The sequence below is a fragment of the Giraffa tippelskirchi genome, chromosome 3, assembly GCF_054371585.1.
Source record: "Giraffa tippelskirchi isolate mGirTip1 chromosome 3, T2T-mGirTip1v1.2.pri, whole genome shotgun sequence".
Lineage (NCBI taxonomy): Eukaryota > Metazoa > Chordata > Mammalia > Artiodactyla > Giraffidae > Giraffa > Giraffa tippelskirchi.
Genome location: NC_137277.1, coordinates 149,698,883 through 149,719,556, shown reverse-complemented (window position 1 = coordinate 149,719,556; position 20,674 = coordinate 149,698,883). Strand labels below are relative to the sequence as shown.

The 20,674-nt window shown below is 40.0% G+C and overlaps 2 protein-coding genes and 2 long non-coding RNA genes across 26 annotated transcripts in view; 2 read left to right on the top strand and 2 right to left on the bottom strand.

Moving 5' to 3' along the window:
• NBEAL1 (neurobeachin like 1) overlaps window positions 1–3,201 on the bottom strand; it is a 150,208-nt gene extending 147,007 nt beyond the window's left edge. For 5 of the 6 annotated variants that reach the window (XM_081581943.1, XM_081581947.1, XM_081581944.1 and 2 more), the window contains exons 1-2: window positions 3,093–3,201; window positions 1,956–2,235 (exon numbers count right to left, since the gene is read on the bottom strand). In XM_081581943.1, the coding sequence (XP_081438069.1) occupies window positions 1,956–2,006 (51 nt within the window). In that variant the 5' untranslated portion in view covers window positions 2,007–2,235; window positions 3,093–3,201. Of the gene's footprint in view, window positions 1–1,955; window positions 2,236–2,553 lie in introns of all 6 variants that reach the window. The other variant, XM_081581945.1, reaches the window with a different exon arrangement.
• A 198-nt stretch (window positions 3,202–3,399) lies between these two features.
• The window catches only part of LOC145542666 (uncharacterized), a 33,504-nt gene continuing 16,229 nt past the window's right edge, over window positions 3,400–20,674 (top strand). The window contains exons 1-3 of one of the 2 annotated variants that reach the window (XR_014080056.1): window positions 3,400–3,851; window positions 6,153–6,274; window positions 6,804–6,887. This is a non-coding gene — a long non-coding RNA (uncharacterized LOC145542666). The remainder of the gene's footprint in view (window positions 3,852–6,152; window positions 6,275–6,803; window positions 6,888–20,674) is intronic. The other variant, XR_014080055.1, reaches the window with a different exon arrangement.
• Window positions 13,729–18,138, top strand: LOC145542670 (uncharacterized). The gene is made up of 2 exons (XR_014080059.1): window positions 13,729–17,647; window positions 17,789–18,138. It is a non-coding gene; the product is annotated as an uncharacterized LOC145542670 (long non-coding RNA).
• Window positions 20,041–20,674, bottom strand: part of CARF (calcium responsive transcription factor) — a 66,612-nt gene continuing 65,978 nt past the window's right edge. For all 17 annotated transcript variants that reach the window (XR_014080041.1, XR_014080039.1, XR_014080042.1 and 14 more), the window contains one exon: window positions 20,041–20,068. The gene's annotated coding sequence lies outside the window, so the exon portion shown is untranslated. The remainder of the gene's footprint in view (window positions 20,069–20,674) is intronic.

The window sequence follows — 20,674 nt, the reverse complement described above, 5'->3', positions numbered from 1 at the left end:
AGAGGTCTAAGTCCGAGCCAAGTTAAAAAAAGATATGAGCAGTCCTGAAGTAGTCAGAAAGCCCATCAAAGGTGTAAAGAGAAAGTCTTCAATGTTAGTCAAGAGAAAAAGAGAAAGCCAAGTGGTTTGAAGGGCTGTATGCTACAGTGAGAGTGGTAAGGCTGGGTATTAGGGAATCACCCTCACTAGCAAGCAAGAGAGTTAAATCTACAATGCATATTTGGAAGCTACTTGAATTCAAGGTGTTGAAAGAAAAGAAAGCTGTTGTCTAGCTTACAAGAGCTTATTCATGAATTGCTGAAACATAAAATCATTATTTTAAATAATGATTTATGAAAACAGCTGAAAAAAATTATAATCTTATTAAGAGCACAAGTGATTTAAATCTTAAATATAAAAATGGGATTGATCTTCCAGCTCAAGCATAAGCTTCAAAATTTGACCACAAAGGGGCTTCAATATTTACTCAAACATTCTCATAAAATAGTAAGGATTCACATTTATGTTAAGTCATTAAAAACAAAATTCTGCGTATGTCAACAAAACTGCACTATCTTTTCAATAAGCACAGTGTCCCTTGAATAAAACATGAACCCGACCTAGAAACAACATGACTAGTTAGTAAGACAGTGTAACTCCATTTACTTTTTTGTCATTCTTAAAGTGTAAAATCTAGTAAGTTTGATGGATTTTTAAAGGAGTCATTTTCAAACTACTGTGCACACATACTAAAACGTAAAACACATTTCAATTTTTGGCTGACATGTGTTAGTGACTATTTTCAAAAGTAATGAATTGGATTCCTTTTTTATTGGAAGAGTGGCCTATTTTTAAAAAGACATTTCTGGCATTAAATTACACAAGACTAAAAACTATTTCAAAAATCTATATTAAATATTTCAAAGTATATGTCCTTCAGTAAGAAATACCAAACCAGGAAGTCATAGAAAATTCCAGTGTGAGCTCTAATATTTAATATTAAGATAACTGAGATCATCTGTTAAAGAATAACTTGTTCTTTAAAGAGCTCAAAGTATTGAAAGGGAGCCCTAAGGGATAACGCAGAAACAGAAGCTGAGACCTTCACAGACACCTAAAGTAATTTAAGTAATGAATTAGAGATGTTACTCTGACACATTCCAGTATCTTCAAAGTAGTAATGCAGCTCACTTGAAAAACATGTTTTTAAGTAGCACCCTTCTCCTCTAATAACATGCAATCAAAACTAACATGTAAAAATTCACATAAAGATGAAGAGAGAAAAAATAATTTTTGAGCGACTAAAGTAAAATTAGTGAGGAGTCATAATAGATAAGAGCACGGACTTGAATCAACAGTGCTGACTTCCCAGCTATATTCAGAAGCAGAAAGGGCTGCTTTTCACTAACCCCTTTAAATTCTGCATCAGTTCTTCTCATTAATTAAAAAAAAAAAAAAAAAGGTGGGGGTTAGGGAGTGGGTAATTACAATACACATTTCCCAAGATTGTTGTGAGGATCAAGGGAGACAATGGTGCTAACATCAGCGCAAGCTTACAGCAACCACTTCAAATCAGTAGCCTTTTTATATAATAATCTTTTAAGAGGTTAATTATGAGAAAAATGCTTAATTCCCTTCTCATAAAAATATCTCTATCCTTACTCCGAAGTGTGGGAGAAAAAACTAGCACAAAGAAAAGTACAAATATTTTATTTTTCTCAAAGGTCATAATTTTACTTATATAATTTTAGGATCACTGAAGACAAATTAAAACCACACCCTACAGTTTTTAATAGCATGCCAGTACTGTGTTTGTGTTCAAATCTGATAAAGTGGAAAAAAGAAAATCTCATGTTCTTAAAGTCATTACTGGGAATAAATATGCCATTATCCATTAAATAAATTGCTGATAATGCCAGTCACAAAATTTTATAACAAAGTATTTTAAAATTAGAAATAAAAAGGAAAGCAGTTACCTTTGCACAATAAAGCATCCAAAGTTCAAAGAGTCTCTCTCTAGATGCCATTCTGGCTTTCACTCTGGCACTTTAATTTTTCCTCAAAAAAAAAAAAAAGTTCAAGACCATAGAGTGTTCATTTTATTTTCCAAGTTTTTCAGCCGTTACAGTAAAGCTCAAAAGAGTAAGGAAAACAAAAAGAAGTGGAACAAACGGACTGTCGTCTGGTCAATAAAATTCAGTTTCAGCAGTTACTCCAACCTATCTTCATCAGTGGTCGTTGGATGATTATAAAAATCTGTGAAAGAGAAAAACATGCAAGGATTTGCTTGTAAAAGAGGCTATAATAGTAACTGCAGGTTTATCAGAACTAGAAATTTATCTAACTCACTTCCACGAACAATCGGCTAAGCTTTTACAACTAACTGAATTTCACAGAAACCTGTTTCAGGAAAATATCACAACTAATGCAGTATTTCATATCAACATAAAGTCAGAATCCCCTTGGACAGAACTCAAAGATGAGTATTTTTAACAAAAAATTTGTCCAATGATAATAAGCAGCAAAAATGCCACTCACAGATTTTCTATAAACTTAAGAAAGGGCACAACTTACTACTGATACATTGCGGACACAGAATCCCTCATAATTTTACACTCGGCTTCTTAAAACTTGTTGGGAATGTTTGCTGTTGTGTTGCAGGGCAGGGCGTGGGGAGGAGGGTGAAGAATTCCTGGTTTGTTTGTTTGAACAATCCTCAGACAGTGAAGTTCGACCAGCCCACCTAGCCTCTCTACCTCTCCATCCAGTAAGAAGGGAGCACAAACGCAACAGCAAGGAAAATACCCTGGGAAAGCCTCCAAGTGTTTCGGGGGACCTTTAAATTTCCCCCTCGCAGCCCAGACAACCGAAAGGGAGGCAAACTTAATTTGTGCCAAGTTGCCAAGAGAAGCTTTGGAAAGGTGACAAGAAGAGCAGGGCGTCCCCAGACCCGCTATCCACGCCCTCCCGACCGCACCGGGACACGCCCCGGTCAACCTCGCCCCCTCACGGCCGCCCCTCACTCTTGCGCGCGTTCGCCACCAAGCACCCGGGGCCCTCCCATTTCGGCGGCCCTCCGTTCCCTATGACCCGCTGCCCATCACCGAGCTCACATTAGGGGGTTGTGCCGCCGCCGCCGCCGCCGCGCCGACGTCTAACTCGCTTCCCTCGCCCCCTTCCCAAGCCAAAGCCCCGTGTCACCCCGCAGCTAGGCAGGCGGGCGGGAGAGGGAGGCGGGGCGGTGACGGGTCGAGGCGGGGCGCGAGGGCTGGGAGGAGCCAGGGGCGGGACTGCCCTTTCGGCTAATCATTCCGGCCTTTAAGGCTTTACCCGCCCCGGGTCACTAGCTGCTCATTGGCAGCAAAGGCTGGAAGGGGCGGGATAATCTGATGCCTCGCCCCTGCATACCTGCGCAGTCTCAGTCGAGCCGGCTCCTGAAGACCCGGCGGCGGTCCCCGGCGGAGCTCTCTAGACTTCCCCGAGCTGGACGAGTTGGAGGACAGACGTGCTTACGTCTACCGCCCGCCGCTGCTGCCGACTGGCAGACGGAGCGTAGGGCTGTCGGCGTCATTTCCGGGAGTCATCTGAGGGCAGGGAGCCCTACGGTGATAACTGAAGGGGATTTCATTTTGATTTATTTTTGTAAAAAAGGGATTGGTCGGGGGAGTGTGTCATGAGAACATACACCTGCTCCCACACCCCCCCAGATCCTTTCCATTAATCGTGTTTGTGCCAAAGCCCCGTGCCACGCCGTGTCAAACTTTCGCTGTCGCTGAGTGTCAAATGCAAAACTACTGAAGGCTTCAAAAGGGTTTTGCTCTTACAAGAAACGAAACAAAAGGAAAACGGCAGCATTCACTAGAGATAAAAAGGTAGACAACTTTCTGCGGGATGGGGTTGGAGGGGTGTTTAAGGAGAGGGGAAGACGCATGAAATTGTTAGTGGCAGTTTTGTTCAATCGCTGAGTCGTGTCTGACTTTGCGACCCCATGCACTGCAGCACTGCCAGGTTTTCTGTCTTTAACCATCTCCTGGAGTTTGCTCAAACTCATGTCCATTGAGTCAGTGACACCATCCATCCATCTCACCCTCTGTCGCCCCCTTCTCCTCCTGCCCTGGATCCTTCCCAGCATCAGGGTCTTTTCTAATGGGTCCGCTTTTCCCATCAGCTGACGAAAGTATTGGAGGTTCCTTCAGCTTCAGCATCAGCCCTTCCAAGGAGTACGTAGGGCTGGTTTCCTTTAGGGACTGACCGAGTTGATCTCCTTGCTATCCAAGGGGCTCTCAAGAATCTTCTCCAACACCACAATTTGAAAGCATCAATTCTTCTGATGCTCAGCCTTCTTTATGGTCCAGCTCTCACATCTGTACATGACTGTTGGAAAAACCATAGATTTGACTATACGGATCTTTGTTGGCAAAGTGATGTCTTTGCTTTTTAATATGCTGTCTAGGTTTCTCATAGCTTTCCTTCCGAAAAAACAACCGTCGGCTGCAGTCACCATCTGCAGTGAAGAAAATAAAATCTGTCACTGCTTCTACTTTTTCCCCTTATATTTCCCATGAAGTGGGGGCTTCCCTAGTGGCTCAGATGGTAAAAAAAAAAAATCTGCCTGCAATGCGGGAGATCCAGGTTCAATCCCTGGGTTGGGAAGATCCCCTGGAGAAGGAAATGGCAACCCACTCCAGTATTCTTGCCTGGAGAATTCCATGGCCAGAGGAGCTGGAGGGCCACGATCTATGGAGTCACAAAGAGTCAGACATGACTGAGCAAATAACACTAGGGTCAGGACCAGATGCCATGATCTTAGTTTTTTCAGTGTTGAGTTTTAAGCCAGTTTTTCACTCTCATCTTTCACCCTCATCAAGAGGCTCTTTAGTATACATAAGCATACATAGTTGAACATATTATTTTGAACAACTATCTATCGAGAAAAATACAAATTTTAATTTTACTTTCACTTATTCGGGACTCCCCTGGGTCTAGTGGTTAAGACTCTGTGCTTCCAATCCAGGGGGCACAGGTTCCATCCTTAGTTGGGGAACTAAGATCCCACAGGCCACACAGTGTGGCCTAAAAAAATTAAAAAGAAGCACTTTCACTTATTCTTTCTCTGATGCTCTTCCTTTCTTTTCCAAGTATCTGATCTATTGATACACTGTTTCCCTTCTCCCTGAAGAACTTCTTTTACTATTTCTTGCAAGACAGATCTACTAGCAACCATTTCCCTGAATTTTTTTTTGTCTAAGAAAGTCTTTACAGGAAATTCCCTAGCAGTCTGGTGGTTAGGACTTCACGCTTCCAGTGCTGGGGTCACTTGTTCTATCCCTGGTCAGAGAACTAAGAATCCTGCATGCCATGCTGTGTGCCCCACCCCCAATTATTTTGCCTTCACTTTTGAAGAGTAATTTCATGGGGGTACAGAACTATAGGTGCATGTTTTCTCTCTCAACACTTTAAATATTTCACTCCTCTCTCTACTTGCTTGAATGACTTCTGAAGATAAGTCAGATTTAAGTTTCTGTCTCTGTTCCTCTATAGGAAAGGTGATTTTTTCCCCCTCTGATTTCTTTCAAGATTTTTCTTTGATTTTCTAATTGTGAATATGATATGCCTAGGTGTAGCCTTTGGCATTTATCTTGCTTGGTGTCCTTTGAGATTCCCAAATCTCATCTGTCACTACTTTGGGAAATTTCTCAATATTTATTGCTTCAGATATTACTTTTGTTCCTTTCTTTTATTTCTAGTATTCCTATTATACACATATCTTTTGTAATTGTCCCACAGTTCTTAAATATTCTGTTCTATTTTTTTTCAGTCTTTTTTCCTTTTTGTTTTTCCATCTTGGAAGTTTCTTCTGACATATCTAAAGCTCAAAGATGCTTTTTTCAGCTGGGTCCAGTCTAATAGTGAGTTCATCAAAGGCTTCTTCTTTTCTATTACGGTGTTTTTGATTTGGAGCATTTCCTTGTTCTTTCTTAGAATTTCCATCTCTGTTTACATTGACCTTCTCTTCTTGCATGCTGTCTACTTTATTTCCTACAGCTGTTAGCATATTCATCATAACCATTTAAAGTTTTCTGTATGATAATTCTCAACATTCTTGCCATATATAAGTCTGGTTCTGTTGCTTGCTTGGTCTCTTCAAATTGTGATTTTTTTTTTCCTTTTAGGTATGCTTTGTAATGAGATGGTTGGATGGGATCACCGACTCAGTGGACATGAGTGTGAGCAGACTCCGGGAGATGGTAAAGGACAGGGAAGCCTGGCGTGCTGCAGTCCATGGGGTTGCAGAGTAAGACATGACTGAGCAACTGAACAACAACATGATCTGTAATTTTATGATAGCCAGACATGATATACTGAGCAAAAGAACTGCAATAAATAAATCTTTAGTAATATGATGGTGTTGTGTTAGAGGAGGGCAAGCTTTCTATAGTCCTGTGATTAGGTCTATAAGGTCCTATTAATAAGTCTATGCCTCTGACTTGTGTACCTCACAAGTGCTTTGTCAATCCCCTGCCCCTTAAGAGGGACAGGATGGCTAGAGTGTACTAAAGTTGGGTATTTCACATCCCCTAGATCAGTTAGGCTCTGATAAAACCCCAATAGTTTCAGCTCTAGTAAAATAGTTTCTCTTGATGGCAGACCTTTGGTTATTTGAGAATGGTTATTCTCCCCCTCCCTCTGCCAGCAACATGAGGGTTTTCTCCAGTATTTACTGTGACAACCTCATTGAGCTCCTAGCAATAAAATTCATAAAAGTGGGGGCTGGGGGCCTCCATGGCTGGAACCTCTTTTAATGCTCAGACTTGTCCACGCAGCCTCCAGAGGTTTGTTATTACAGGCAAGTTTCTCCAACCCAGTATGGACTGCTATGGAGGATTCTGCTGAGGGTTTCTGTTCTGGTAAGTTGGGATTCTCTGTACTCACCTGTCACTGCAGTTTTGTGGGTAGTGGTTTGCCCTGTGACCTCTCACCTCTCATGGAGCTAGGAAGAATTGTTGGTTTTTCAGTTTGTTCAATTGTTTACTTGTTGTTAGGATGGAGTGACAATTTTCAAGATCCTTACATGCTGAACCAAAAACTAGAAGTCCTATCCTATACCTTTTTCAGTAGGTACTACACAGTTGTCTAAACTGTGGTCAGACATGCTAATGCAAACACTCTAATTCTGATTACATTGACTGGAACATGGGTGTACATAAATACATGAAACATGGGTTTTTCTAGAATTTTCCACCCATTTACTGATTCTTTTATTAAAGTTGATTACTTTATTCACTCAGAATAAGAGAATTATTGTATTGTCCTTTAGAATCACAGAATTAGAAAACTGGAAGTTACCTTTAGAGATCATGTAATTCAATATTTTAAATATTAAAAGATTAAGGCCTGAATCTGATCAAACCAAGCCTGTAGACAAGCAATGTCCAACAGAAATTTCCACCATGATGGAAATGTTCTACATCTGTGCTATTTAGTACAGTAGCCACTAGCCATATGCAGCCATTGACCAATTGAAATGGGACTTGTGCAACTGAGAAATGAATTTTTTTTGTTTATCTTTAACTTAGTCACAAGTAGCTAGTGGCTACTCTGTTGGACAGTGCAGCTCTAGAGTGAATTTGCATTGTAGAAAACACAGAGGATAGAGAAATAAGTTAAATGACATTTATTAAAAATAAACTGAGGTCTGGAAGAGTTGACTAGCCCTGCAGCATACTGCATATGGCTGACAGAACTAGAACCCAGAACTCTTTAATTCTAGGCTGTTTTTGACTATAGTGTGCCGCCTTTTCAGAGTCCATAGGTTGATGTGTTTGGAGCAAATTTTCTCAGCCTCAGCACTATTGACATTTTGAACTGGGTATTTTTTTGTCCTAGGGAGCTTTCCTGTGCATTGAAGAATGTTTAGCACCATCTGACATCCAGCCAGTAAATGCCAATATGCCTTCTGGTTATGACAACCAAAAATGTCTCCAGACAAGGCCAAATATCCTGGGGACAAAAACTGGGGGCAAAACTATGCTCAGTTGAGAACCTCTGAATCCCAGGATTTCCTAGGTACATAAGATGTCCTTTAGGACCCCCAAGAGAGGCAAGGTAGATCCAGCTTAATTAATAGTGTACTGAAAACTTTGTCAAGAATGTGATCTAGTTTTAAAACTACAAATTAGAGGATCCCCTGGTAGCCCAATGCTTAGGACTCAGCACTTTAACTGTCAGGGCCCAGGTTCAATCCCTGGTCAGGGAACTAAGATCTCACAAGTTGTTTGGCTCGGCCCAAAAAAAAAAAAGTAAATTAACTCAAGACCAGGCTGCTATTGGTGGCTATCACCAGAACTAAGACTAAAAATCAAGTATGCTTAATAGTTGTTTGTTGAGCACCTACTATGTGCACAGTACTATGTATTTTACATACACAGTACCATGTGCTTTACATCTTTTATCTCTAATTCTTAAAATAACATTGCAAGGCAAATGGAATTCTCATTTTACAGATTGGATAACTGCAGTTCAGAAAGTTTAAGGAACTGTGGCTCAGATGGTAAAGAATCTGCCTGCAATGCAGGAGACTTGGGTTCAATCCTGGTCAAGAAGACCCCCCTGGAGAAGGGTATGGCAACCCACTCCAGTATTCTTGCCTGGAAAATTCCATGGACAGAGGATCAGAGGAGCCTGGTGGGCTACAGTCCATGGGGTCACAAAGAATCAGACACAACTGAGTGGCACTTGCACTTTCACAAGGTCACAGCTAACTAGCAAAAAAGAGGCAAAATTCATATCAATTAGCAATCTCTGCATTTAACACACATGTACTTTCTACTTGGATAACCATCTCTCTAACAGTTTTTTTGTACTCAAGTCTGCAGATCTGAAGCATAAGATAAAGAAAGAGGGAAAAAAAGAATAAAGGGGACTCTTCCTGAGGTAAACGTATATTTAACGGGGAGAGTTGCAGGGAGATACCACCAAATAACTACTATGTTTAAGGCAGGCTTTTAGCAGAGAGTGGTACCTGAGCAAGACTGTGATGGAATGTTAGAATTTGGGTGTCAAGAAAGAAGAGAAAGACAATTCTCAAAAAAGAAGGCCTTAGGTAAAGGCTTGATTCCTGGGGAAATTCTTTCCCAAATTTTTAGAAAATCATGAGCAGTCAAACTCAGGTGGAAGAAGGAAGGAGATGAGGTTGGGAAGATATAGGTTGTAACTAGCTTACCAGAGTGTCCTGAATGCTGGATCACTGATTTTGACTTCATTCTGTGTGAATTAGAGTTTTTTAAGTAGGAACATGACAAGACTAAAACTGTATTTGTTGTTCAGACCTTGTGATATCTTTCTCAAGGCAAGATGTAATCGTACACTCCCCCCGACACACAACACACACACACACACACACACACACACACGCGCGCGCGCACAAAATACAGTAATTTAAATTCAGTTGAAACACGAAAGAAAACCACTTCACTTTCATGTATAATGAACTTTCTATGGTAGCTGGCAAGTTAATTGAAAGTTAATACTTAACTAGTTTACAATAAAGAAAAATTCTTTAATCAAGAAGAAAAAGGAAATTACAGGAAATTTTAATTTAAAAGGCAGTATTTTCTCTTTAAAATTCTTATTTCCTTCTTCTTAAATGTGAAGGAAAGAAAATTTTGAGACTGGAAGAGATTTCTTGTTCTAAGAAAGCAGCTCTCTTGAAATTCAATTGTTGTAATTCAAATTCAAGTGAATAACCATCTGAGGTCTCTTTTGTTGTCGTTCAGTCATTAAGGTCACGTCTGACTCTTTGCAACTCCAAAGACTACAGCACACCAGGCTCCTCTGTCCTCCACTATCTCTTGGAGTTTGCTCAGATGCATGTCCATTGAGTTGGTGATGTTATTTAACCATCTCATCCTCTGCTGTCCCCTTCTCTTTTTGCCTTCAATCTCTCCCAACATTGGGGTCTTCTCCAAAGAAGCCTCTTTACTTACCATGTATCCAGGAGTATCTCTTTCTCAGAGCAATGCAATACTTTAGCCAGGCTCCTCTGTCCATGGATTTCTCTAGGTAAGGGGATCTTCCCAAGCGAGGGACCAAACTCAGGTCTCCTGCATCACAGGAGGATTCTTTACCATCATCAGAGCCACCAGGGAAGCCCACCTTAAGAATTACCAAAAAATTACTTTGTGTAATCTCTGTTCCTGTATCTGTTGTACCACCACATATCTCAGTTAGTTTTTTCCCTACATTTTTCATGGAAAAAAATTAAAAGAATTTCCCTGGCAGTCCAGTGGTTAAGACTTCGCCTTCCAAAGCAGGGAACTCAGGTTCAATCCTCAATCAGGGAGCTAAGATCCCACAGGCCTCATAGCCAAAAAACCAAAACAAAACAGAAGCAATATTGTAACAAAGCCAATAAAGACTTAAACAAAAAAATGGTCCATCCATATAAAAAAAAAAAAATTTAAAGAATGTATTATATTTCTAACAATTAGTGTTCCTAAGTACTATATCTAGCACTGTTTTCAAGTGTTTGTTTTGGATAGTTGTTTTGACTTCTATATTCATTTGAATGATTGGCTTCTTTTACTTTTTCTGTTTGAGTAGTAAAGTGGTTTAATAATTATCGGCTTATTTGGAATTAAAGTTATGAGATCTAGAGCTTCAGGAGTAAATAACTGTAACTGTGACTCATTAGGCTTAACTTTCTTATACTAAAATTTTAATGGTAATCAAATAACAATTGAAAGATCTGAGATCAAGTAGTTCTTTAATAGTCTGACACATATTAAAGGCAGTCAACAATGGTTAAAACAGGAAATGCTTCCATTTTTTGAGCACATTTCTAAAAAAATTACATATTTCATTTTTCCCATTTTATTATAATGGATTTAATATAAGGAAAAAGATCTTTGTTTACTGAACATTCCATTCTCATATATAGTTCCTGCCAAAAGGATCATTAGCATTTGCTTATGACATGATTCATCATAGTGAAATACAGTAGGTCAAGATTATGGTTTTCAGCTGTGAATAAGCATATGGAAAATGGTGCCTTAAAGAAAGAAGTGTGAATGAAACAAAAGTTTGTTTCAGTATAAATTAAGAGGGAGAACAGAAAATTAAAGAAATTAAAGGAAGAAAAAAATTTATTATTTTTTTTAGTTTTAGAGCTTCAGTTCTTGACTTCCTAGCCATAAGACATTTAACGTCTCTGAGTTTATTTTTCTTCCATAAAAATTGTGATAATAATACCCAGGCCAGTTGAGAGGATTAACTGATAAATAAAAAGCATCTGTCATTCAATAAATGTTAATTATCATATCTTGAAGCTAAGTTAAGTAAATACATGTTAAATTAACAACACCTTTATTTCCACCATTGTTGACAGTCCGAATGCTGCATAGCTTGGGGAATGGTAGGGCAGACAAGTTAAACAGGAAATGCATGCTGCTAGGTAGCAAGGCATTATGCAATTCTTCCTTTTAAATGACTCTTCAAAACACTAAGGCCTGTACTACAAGTTCCATGTACATTATTGAAAAGCAAATGATTAGATATATTGTCATTCACTATGCACTTCATTTTATATCTGTGTACAAAGTTCAGACAATTCTTTATAAGTAAACATAATTCTTTTTTCATAAAAAGTGATTCACTTCATTTCTGCTCATTTTCTCTTTAAAATCAGTGCTTTCAGTCCTGAATTGTGAGCAGAATTACTGCAAAGCTAGGACAAGTAAGGAAATTTAAGAATCCCAAGATATAATGGTTGGGGCTTATTTAATCTCAAATTTTAGAATTACTCAGCTAAGTTTCACAAGACTACTTTCAGATGATCATATATAATTTCAGTTCCAAATGATTTCACAAGTAGTACAAAAAAAAAATCAGTTATTCCCTACAATTTTGTGTCCTTAGCTACAAAATAGAAAAATATACTCAGACTTAATTCTACCACAGAAATTTTGTGAAGTTAAACAACTTGTGAAAATATTTAGAAATAAGGTAAATAATAAATCCTACATATCTCAGGCATACATTCCTGTATGCTAAGTTGCTTCAGTTCTGTCCAACTCTGAGTGACTAACACTTTAACTACTACTGTTACTACTACTACTATAAGGTATTCATCAAATATAACAGTGTAAAGGTAAGATTAATTTAGAAAATCAGAGTCTAGAGCAAATTTTTATACTGAATGTAACAGTAGTGCATGTGTGCTCAGTCCTGTCTTGACTCTTTGCCACCCCACGGACTTCAGCCTGCCAGGCTCCTCTGTCCTTGGAATTTTCCAGGCAAGAATACTGGAGTGGGTTTCCATTTCCTTTCTCCAGGGAATCTTCCCAGCCCAGGTATGAACCCATGTCTCCTGCATCAGCACATTTAGTAGTATTACTACCATTATAAAAACTGACTACTCCAACTACTATTCCATGTGGATTCCCAAGTGGCTCAGTGGTAAATAATCCTCCTGCCAATGCAGGAGACGCAGGAGATATGGGTTCGATCCTTGGGTCAGGAAGATCACCTGGAGGAGGAAATGGCAACCCACTCCAGTATTCCTGACTGGAAAATTCCATGGAGAGAGGAGCCTGGCTGGCTGCAATCCATGGGGTCACAAGAGTCGGACACAACTGAGGAGGCACACATAGACAAAAATAGAATTAACTGGATATAAAAATGCAGGGTAGGTTTGGGTGAAATTAGACACAAGGGGAATTCCTTGATGGTCCAGTGGTTAGGTCCACTGCCTCTCACTGTGGAGGGTCCAGATTGGGGAATTTAAAATCCCACAGGCCACTAATAAAGAATCAATATACAGCTACAAGATGTAACTAAATGAAATGCATGACCATTTTAAACCATCTTTTCCTCTTTACATTTTTTAAAGTAGAAATAGGTAAAGCTTTAGCTTCTGTACTTAACTACTGAGTTAAAATCGCTGGAACTATAAACTCAAGTGTTAATTAAAAATTAAAATGACTTCAGTGTTTCCATGGAAATAAAAAGACCTCATAAATAAAAAACTATTATGCAACTGATAGAGAAGTCTGTTACTCTGAAAGTCACACCTTGTTTCTTAGCTACTACAAGCTAAATGTTTTTTGTTGTTTTGTTCTTGCCTATACTCTTTGGTTAAATTCTTCTTGAAGGTCTAAATATACCCATATTTTCTTATTAATTTTCATACCAAAGCATTTCAATGTATTTCAAATGTTAATCAATCCTGAAAAGAGAGGAAAGATCTTCTTAGGACAGTTAATATATTTACATAATTTTAGCTGTCTATTTAAAGCCAGAATTTATACTGCCACTTAATTGTAATTTAGATAAAAGCAAGTTTAGTAACTTATTAAATGTAAAATTGAGTAAAGTATAAAAAGAGAACAAAAAATGATAGTTTAAAACAGTTTTTAAAAAAGAATAGAAAGCAGAAAGACTAGAAAGAAAAAAACTTCTGAAATATTTTTATAATCAAGCCTAGACATCTGAATCCCCTCAGGTACAGGGGAGTGGTATATGTAAATATAATCTATTATAGAGTATTTAAAAATAAGCCACAAGGCTCAGTGTCTTTCGCAGTGGCTCAGTGGTAAAGAATCCACCTGCAATGCAGAAGACTCGGGTTTGATCCCTGGGTTGGGAAGATCCCCTGGAGAAAAGAAATGGCAGTCCACTCTAGCATTCTTGCCAGGAAAACCTCAATCTATGGACTCATAAGAGTTGTCACAACTGGGTGACTAAACAACAGCTGCCAAAGCAGGAGGGGCAGGAAACGTGGGTTTGATCCCTGGGTGGGGAAGATCCCCTGGAGTAGGAAATGGCAACCCACTCCAGTATTCTTGCCTGGAAAATTCCATGTACAGAGGAGTCTGGTGGCCCACAGACCATGGGGTCGCAAACAGTCAGACATGACTGAGCACACACACACACAAAAGGCATTTAGGTTGGAGTTCCTTTCTATTACAGTATCTCTTGGAGACCACTGTTTATAATATTCACCGGTAAGTATTTGTTGATTAAGAGACCGAAGAGATTGCTTCAATTAGCAACTGATCTGAAGTACTTTCTGCCCCTAAGTTCCCTCACAGCTTCCAGAGTGGACTGAGTTGACCAGTGTGAAGCATTATTGGTGTTCCTTTGCATTTCTTAGCTGTTTTTCCTGTTCTACCAGATCTAAGTGTTGGAGGGCTCCCAGGCTAGATCCTGAGCATTCTTCTCTTCTTTAACTCTTCTTTATCCTCTGTTTTTAAATACCATCTGCATGTTGATAAATCACAAAAATGTGTATCTCCAATTCTGACCTCTAGATTTGTATTTCTAAGTGCCTACTAAACATTTCCACTTGGAAATCAAACTAACCAGTCCAAAGACAACTCTTGCTTTTCTCTTCTGAATCTATTCAACCCAAATTGGTCTCCCTCAACTCAGTAAAATCACTGCCATACCTGTAGTTGCCCAAGGCTAAAACCCCGGAGTCATTCTTCATTTCTCCCCTTTCATCACTTACCATCCCCGCACCCACTTCCCAACAGCCCTTCAGTCAGCAAGTCTTATTGATCTTCTCTCCAAAATATATCCTGAATCTGTCCATTTCTCTTTGCTTGCTGTATCACTATCACTCTAGTTCACCTAAGCTCTCACCTGTGCAATTCCCACTTAGATTTGTGTCCCTATATAATACACTCTCCTACAACATATAAAGCAAGGTGTATCACTCTCCACTAAAAATCTCCTAAAGGGAATCAGTTCCCAACAAGGACCCTGATGTTTCGGAGAGGCCAGTTTTATACACACACCCCCCCGCCCCCCGGCCCCACTATGTGACTGGTTACATGTTAGCAACCTCTTTGTTGTATATGATTTAGTTTTACAAGTAGGTGCTATGAGAACAAACAATTAAGGTTAGAGCGGGGTAACAATGATTATACATCAAGGGGGGATGTCTCCATGGTTAATCTAACAGAGGCAGCCTGACCTCAACTACAATCTCCGTTTGTCATCTGTAGGGAGGGAAGTCTCCAAGAGACCTGGTTTTCACTAGCAATGGTTTCCTCACTCCTGAGCAGGGTTCAGGCCCAGTTCACATCCTGTCTTTAAGATGGACAGGCTTCAAATTGGAGCCTCTCCCGCTTTCCTGACACTGGCCCCAACAGATACTCAGGATGAAATTGACCCGCTGATTACCATGGATTCCAAGGCCTTCTGTACTTGACTGACCTCATCTCAAACCATTTTCTGTATTGTTCTCTAAGCTTATGCCTGCTGGCATTTGTTTCAACCCTTTAATACATTTTTTTTTTCTACCTCAAGGCTGTTGCATTTAACTGTTTCTTCTACCTGTGAAGATCTTCCCTCTGCTTTTTGAGTGATAGGTTCATCTGTTGAATGCTCTCTGCCAGAGTCCAGCTCCAGCAGCCAGGGAATCGCCCTGAAGGGATGAACGGGGTCGTCGAATGATGCAGCCTCTCACTCATTTGGACTGCATCTCGGTGGAGAAAATGATGCAGTCTCTCGCTCAAAGCACTGGGCTGCATGTTTATTTTAAGCATCAGGTTTTCTTTTATACTTTTACAAAAGCATTAGGTCAGAGGTATGACATCTTCAGTTTCCCCTCACCCATATTTACTGTCTCCATAAATCATTGTTGTCCTTCAGAGTTCCCTCTTAAGTGTCCTTGTGATAACATTGTAACTCAAGTTTCTCTCTCAGCTGTATATTACATTCCTCAGTTTATTTCTTATCTCTTTAAATCCTGCTATCCCCTAGTAACTTAAGCTCATCATCTCCTAAACAGGCTTTTGGCTATTAGTATCTCTAAAATACCTAGTTTCCATAAGCTATAGTAAAATATGCCAACACTACAACATACCTTAAACCTTTAGCTTCTAACTATTCTTAATTATTCCTAACCCCTAAACTCAGCAAACTTCTTTTGCCATAAACATTCCCCTTACAGGCAGGTTTCAGATAACAATGTTTCCCATAGTCTCAGGCTGCAGCCTATGTGCTCATCCTGGAGCATTCTTTGTAAAGATCCTTGAACAAATGTCAATAGTTAACTTTATGGATTATAACATTCTTTCCAACCAACTCGACCAGAGGAAGGAAAGGACAAGTCAGAATCACAAGACCTAACTCCATCCCGGGACCGTGCCTGCGGGATGAGGAGAGGGGGTTGGGGCCGTACCTCCATTTTGTCAGTAATGCCTATCGCGGCTCCCGACAGCTCTCTCTCTAAAAATATGACCAAAATAATAAGCTGATAAAGCAAAACTAAGTTTCCTGCTTACTGATGTAAGAAATACTACCTTGACAATCTGAACAGTGTCCCTTACGGGGAAAAACAATGGTGAGACATTTAGTTTGGCAGGGGAGTCTAGTTTAAGGTGTTTTTCAATGCAAGAACTTGAGAGATATTGGGTGGAGTCTGCAGACCTAAGCCAAAGTTACCCATCACAGAGCCCTTCTCACAGAAATGGGCCTGCTTCATTACCTTTGCCATGCTCAGTCAGTGGCTGGGAGTAGCCTGTGAGCCGCATAGTTTCTACACAACACCATGCTAGATCCAGAACATAGCAGTTGGGGCAGTTGGCCAATTACTCCACCCCAAAGCAAGAGCTCTGAGTGGCTCCTTTTCATAGCTGTCAAGGCTCACCTCTTGTGCTAAACAGGTTCAGCACACAGGTTCAGGGTGCAGGTCTTCTGTGGTTCTTGCAGGCCTGTCTTCCTGAGGGTAAACTCAGACAGGGCCCCTGACACCACAGTAGATCTTTGGGGTCACAACTGATATGCTCTCCCTCACCCTCAGCTATCACCTTATCACGTCTTGGTGGCTTGCAAGTGGTATGACTCAAAATCTTAACTCCTGAAAGGTCTTAGCAGTCATACTGTCCTCGTGCTGGATTGCTGCATGAGTCTGTTCACCCTTACAGTAGGGCGTGGGGCACCAAAATGTGCCCAAATGGATCATCTGGGTTCCACATATAGTCTCCCTGCCCTAACTCCTCCTGCTGATCAGAATCCACCATCCCAGACAGAATGTGGATACCTCTTCTCACTGGCTGGTTCCTGGATACAAGGACGCCAAAGTGTCCTGACATTAGCCGTATCTTGTAAGTTCTATTAAAACTTTGTGTTCCCCCTGGCAAGAGTATGCTCCCTTTGGGGACCAGGACTACAATCCTGCAGGGCCCAGAGTTGAAGAGGTGGAAAACACAAAATCTCCCAGTGTGTCATTGGGAATAATGGTAAATGTGGCCACTCCTGCCTCTGCCCCTTTGTTACTAGGCTCATGCATTCTTCCTGTTTGAACACAGCACTATCCAGAGGTCTTTGATGTAATGCATATACTGTATCACCAAGGATGGCACTCAAACTTTCAGAATGTTGCCTCTCAGTTAATGCATAGCTCTGCTTTCAGAAGGCCATTTCAGCACTCTATGAACTTACCAACTTAACTGCAGCAATTTCTTGAAGAAACAAATCATATAAATTGTTGAATCCTGCCCCCAAGGTCACAGGTGCAAGGCCTTGCACCAAGGCCACAGAAGCAGAGCCCAGATTCAAGGCAACCTTGGAAGTTGACTGCCCCTTTGTAACTGTTGCCAAAAGCTCATGAGCATTACTAACAAGCTGCTGCTGCTGCTGCTGCTAAGTCGCTTCAGTCGTGTCCGACTCTGTGCGACCCCACAGACGGCAGCCCACCAGGCTCTGCCGTCCCTGGGATTCTCCAGGCAAGAACACTGGAGTGGGTTGCCATTTCCTTCTCCAATGCATGAAAGTGAAAAGTGAAAGTGAAGCCGCTCAGTCGTGTCCGACTTTGCGACCCCATGGACTGAAGCCTACCAGGCTCCTCCGTCCATGGGATTCTCCAGGCAAGAGCACTGGAGTGGGTTGCCATTGCCTTCTCCTACTAACAAGCTACCTACTCGCAATTAGACAAAGATGCCCACTCCAATAAACACCCTATACTGCCCAAACCAATCACCTAACGCCAACCTTCCAGCAGGAATTTTGTCTTGAGGTTATAAAAATTGATTATTAACTCATAAAAACTGTCAACTCTCCCTGGCCTGTCAGGAGTTGTCAGCCCTCTGTGCTCACAGTGCTCATTTTATCTCTGCTCTTTGTTCTTAATAAACTCACTGCTTTCTGCAATACTCTGTGTCTAGAAATTCTTTTCCAACCCGTGCTTGGACTGCCTCTACATAAATTATTTTGCATACATATTCATAACTCTTTGTATTAATACTGAATACAGTCTTAACTGCTGCAATAACCTAGATGTCCAACTTTTTCCCCTCCCCAGACAACTAAAAGACAGAACAACAGGAACTGTATTTTTCCAATGAGCATGCTTACCATTTTATATTTATAAATTTTAAGGATGCTATGTATATAATAAAATCCAAAGGCATTTTCACATCTTATTGATCTATATCTATTTTAAAATATACAATAACAAGAGTAAGATAAAACTATTTAGTGGCCAATGTTCTCTTTTTTAGATTTTGTCTAGGTATTCAAAGATTATGTATCAAATAACACAGTTTAGTATCTGTCTAACCTATTTTAAGTTACCTAAGGATATTCCCAGTAGCTCAGCTGGTGAAAGAATCCACCTGCAATGCAGGAGACCCCGGTTTGATTCCTGGGCCAGGAAGATCCTCTGGAGAAGGAACAGGCTACCCACACCAGTATTCCTGGGGCTTCTCTGGTGGCTCAGATGGTAAAGAATCCACCTGCAGTGTGGGAGATCTGGGTTCAGTCCTTGAGTTGGGAAGATCCCCTGGAAAAGGGAACGGCTACCCACTCCAGTATTTTGGCCTTGAGAATTCTATGACAGAGGAGCCTGGTAGGCTACAGTCCATGGGGTTGCAAAGAGTCAGATATGACTGAGCAACTTTCACTTCAAGGATCTAGAAATTACAATTTTAGTAAAATATAAAGTTCTTAAGAATTTTCATATTATAGAAATATCATAATAAACCTTTTAAAGATACCTACTGTTATAATTTTACCTAGTTAATAATGGTTCTAAATTTTTGTAATGTTAAACAATCCATAGAAATAAAAATTATAATGCTACCTCATTTGGCCCATAAAACCAATGCAAAAATATAGGAAGTTTAAATCATGAGATGTTCAATCTTCTTGTATAATCTAGAATATTGTATTGGCAGTAATTTCATATATTAAAGTCGGGAAGAGATAATGGTTTTTCAGTCCTTTACACCAGTATGACTAATTCACTCTAATTTATCTAATGACTCATCTATTTATCAGAAATATTGTATGAAAAATTTTTATATAAGTATATAAATTTCAGGCCTTCCCTGGTGGCTCAAATGGTAAACAATCTACCTACAATAGAGGAGACTGGGGTTCATCCTTGAGTTGGGAAAATCTACTAGAGAAGGGAATGGCTACCCACTCCAGTATTCTTGCCTGGAGAATTCCATGGGCAGAGTAGGGCTATAGCCCTGGTGGTTTATAGTCATGGGGTCACAAACAGTCAGATACAACTGAGCAACTAACACTTTCACTTTTATATAGTGTTCATATTCATAACGGAGAAGGCAATGGCAACCCACTCCAGTGCTCTTGACTGGAAAATCCCATGGACGGAGGAGCATGGTAGGCTGCAGTCCATGGGGTTGCTAAGAGTCAGACACGACTGAGCGACTTCACTTTCACTTTTCACTTTCATGCATCAGAGAAGCAAATGGCAACCCACTCCAGTGTTCTTGCCTGGAGAATCCCAGTAACGGGGGTGCCTGGTGGGCAGCCGTCTATGGGGTCACACAGAGTTGGACACAACTGAAGTGACTTAGCAGCAGCAGCAGCAGCATATTCATAAATAAAATTACAAAAACTCTTTAAATCCTGTTTCAGAGCCCTTCATCTTGGAAACAAGACTTCTTTCTCTTATAGTTTTAACTAGAAGTGTCTCTTAAAAGCAATTTTAAAGGAACAAAAACAGTTTCATTATTTTTCTTTCCATTTTAGAAATTCTTCATTAGATATTGCCAGACTGAGCACATGATGACAGAATAATCATTTTCACCAATTAATCTTTAATGTTTCCCTAGGGAGGGAAAAGGAGAGGAGGAACAAAATGGAAAAATGAGAGGGAGCTTTAGTCAAATACAAAATTAACATTAAAAGACTAATTATCTTTACTTAATTAAAGAGATGGGAAACTTTAGATTCAACAAAAGTTATTTTGACATACATGCACGGGGGAAAGGGAGGAAGGGAGGGACAGAGAGGCAGATAGAGGGAGAGGATCATTATAATTGGTTTAAACATTAATTCAGGTCCCTTGACAATTTGATTTGCATGATTAAAAAGCCAGTATTTATTAATACTTGTGTAGTAATGATAGGGAAGGAACCTCATATTAAACAAAGTAATCTTTCTCTTTTAGATAAATAAGACCTCCTTCTGAGGTGTTTTGAAGGGAAGAAGAAAAAGAAGATGAGACAGAACAGAGGGAAATGGAGGAACATAGAATGAGGAAAGTAGAAGAATAAAAGACATTATATTCAAATTATGATTTGAAAGGATCTAGAAAATATGGTTTTCCTTTTTTTTCATTTTCCCCTTGCCTTTGCCAAGGAATCTTTTAAGGAGGCGATTTCATAATCCCTGGAATATATTCTGGAAGTTTCCTCCTGCCTTAAAATGTAGA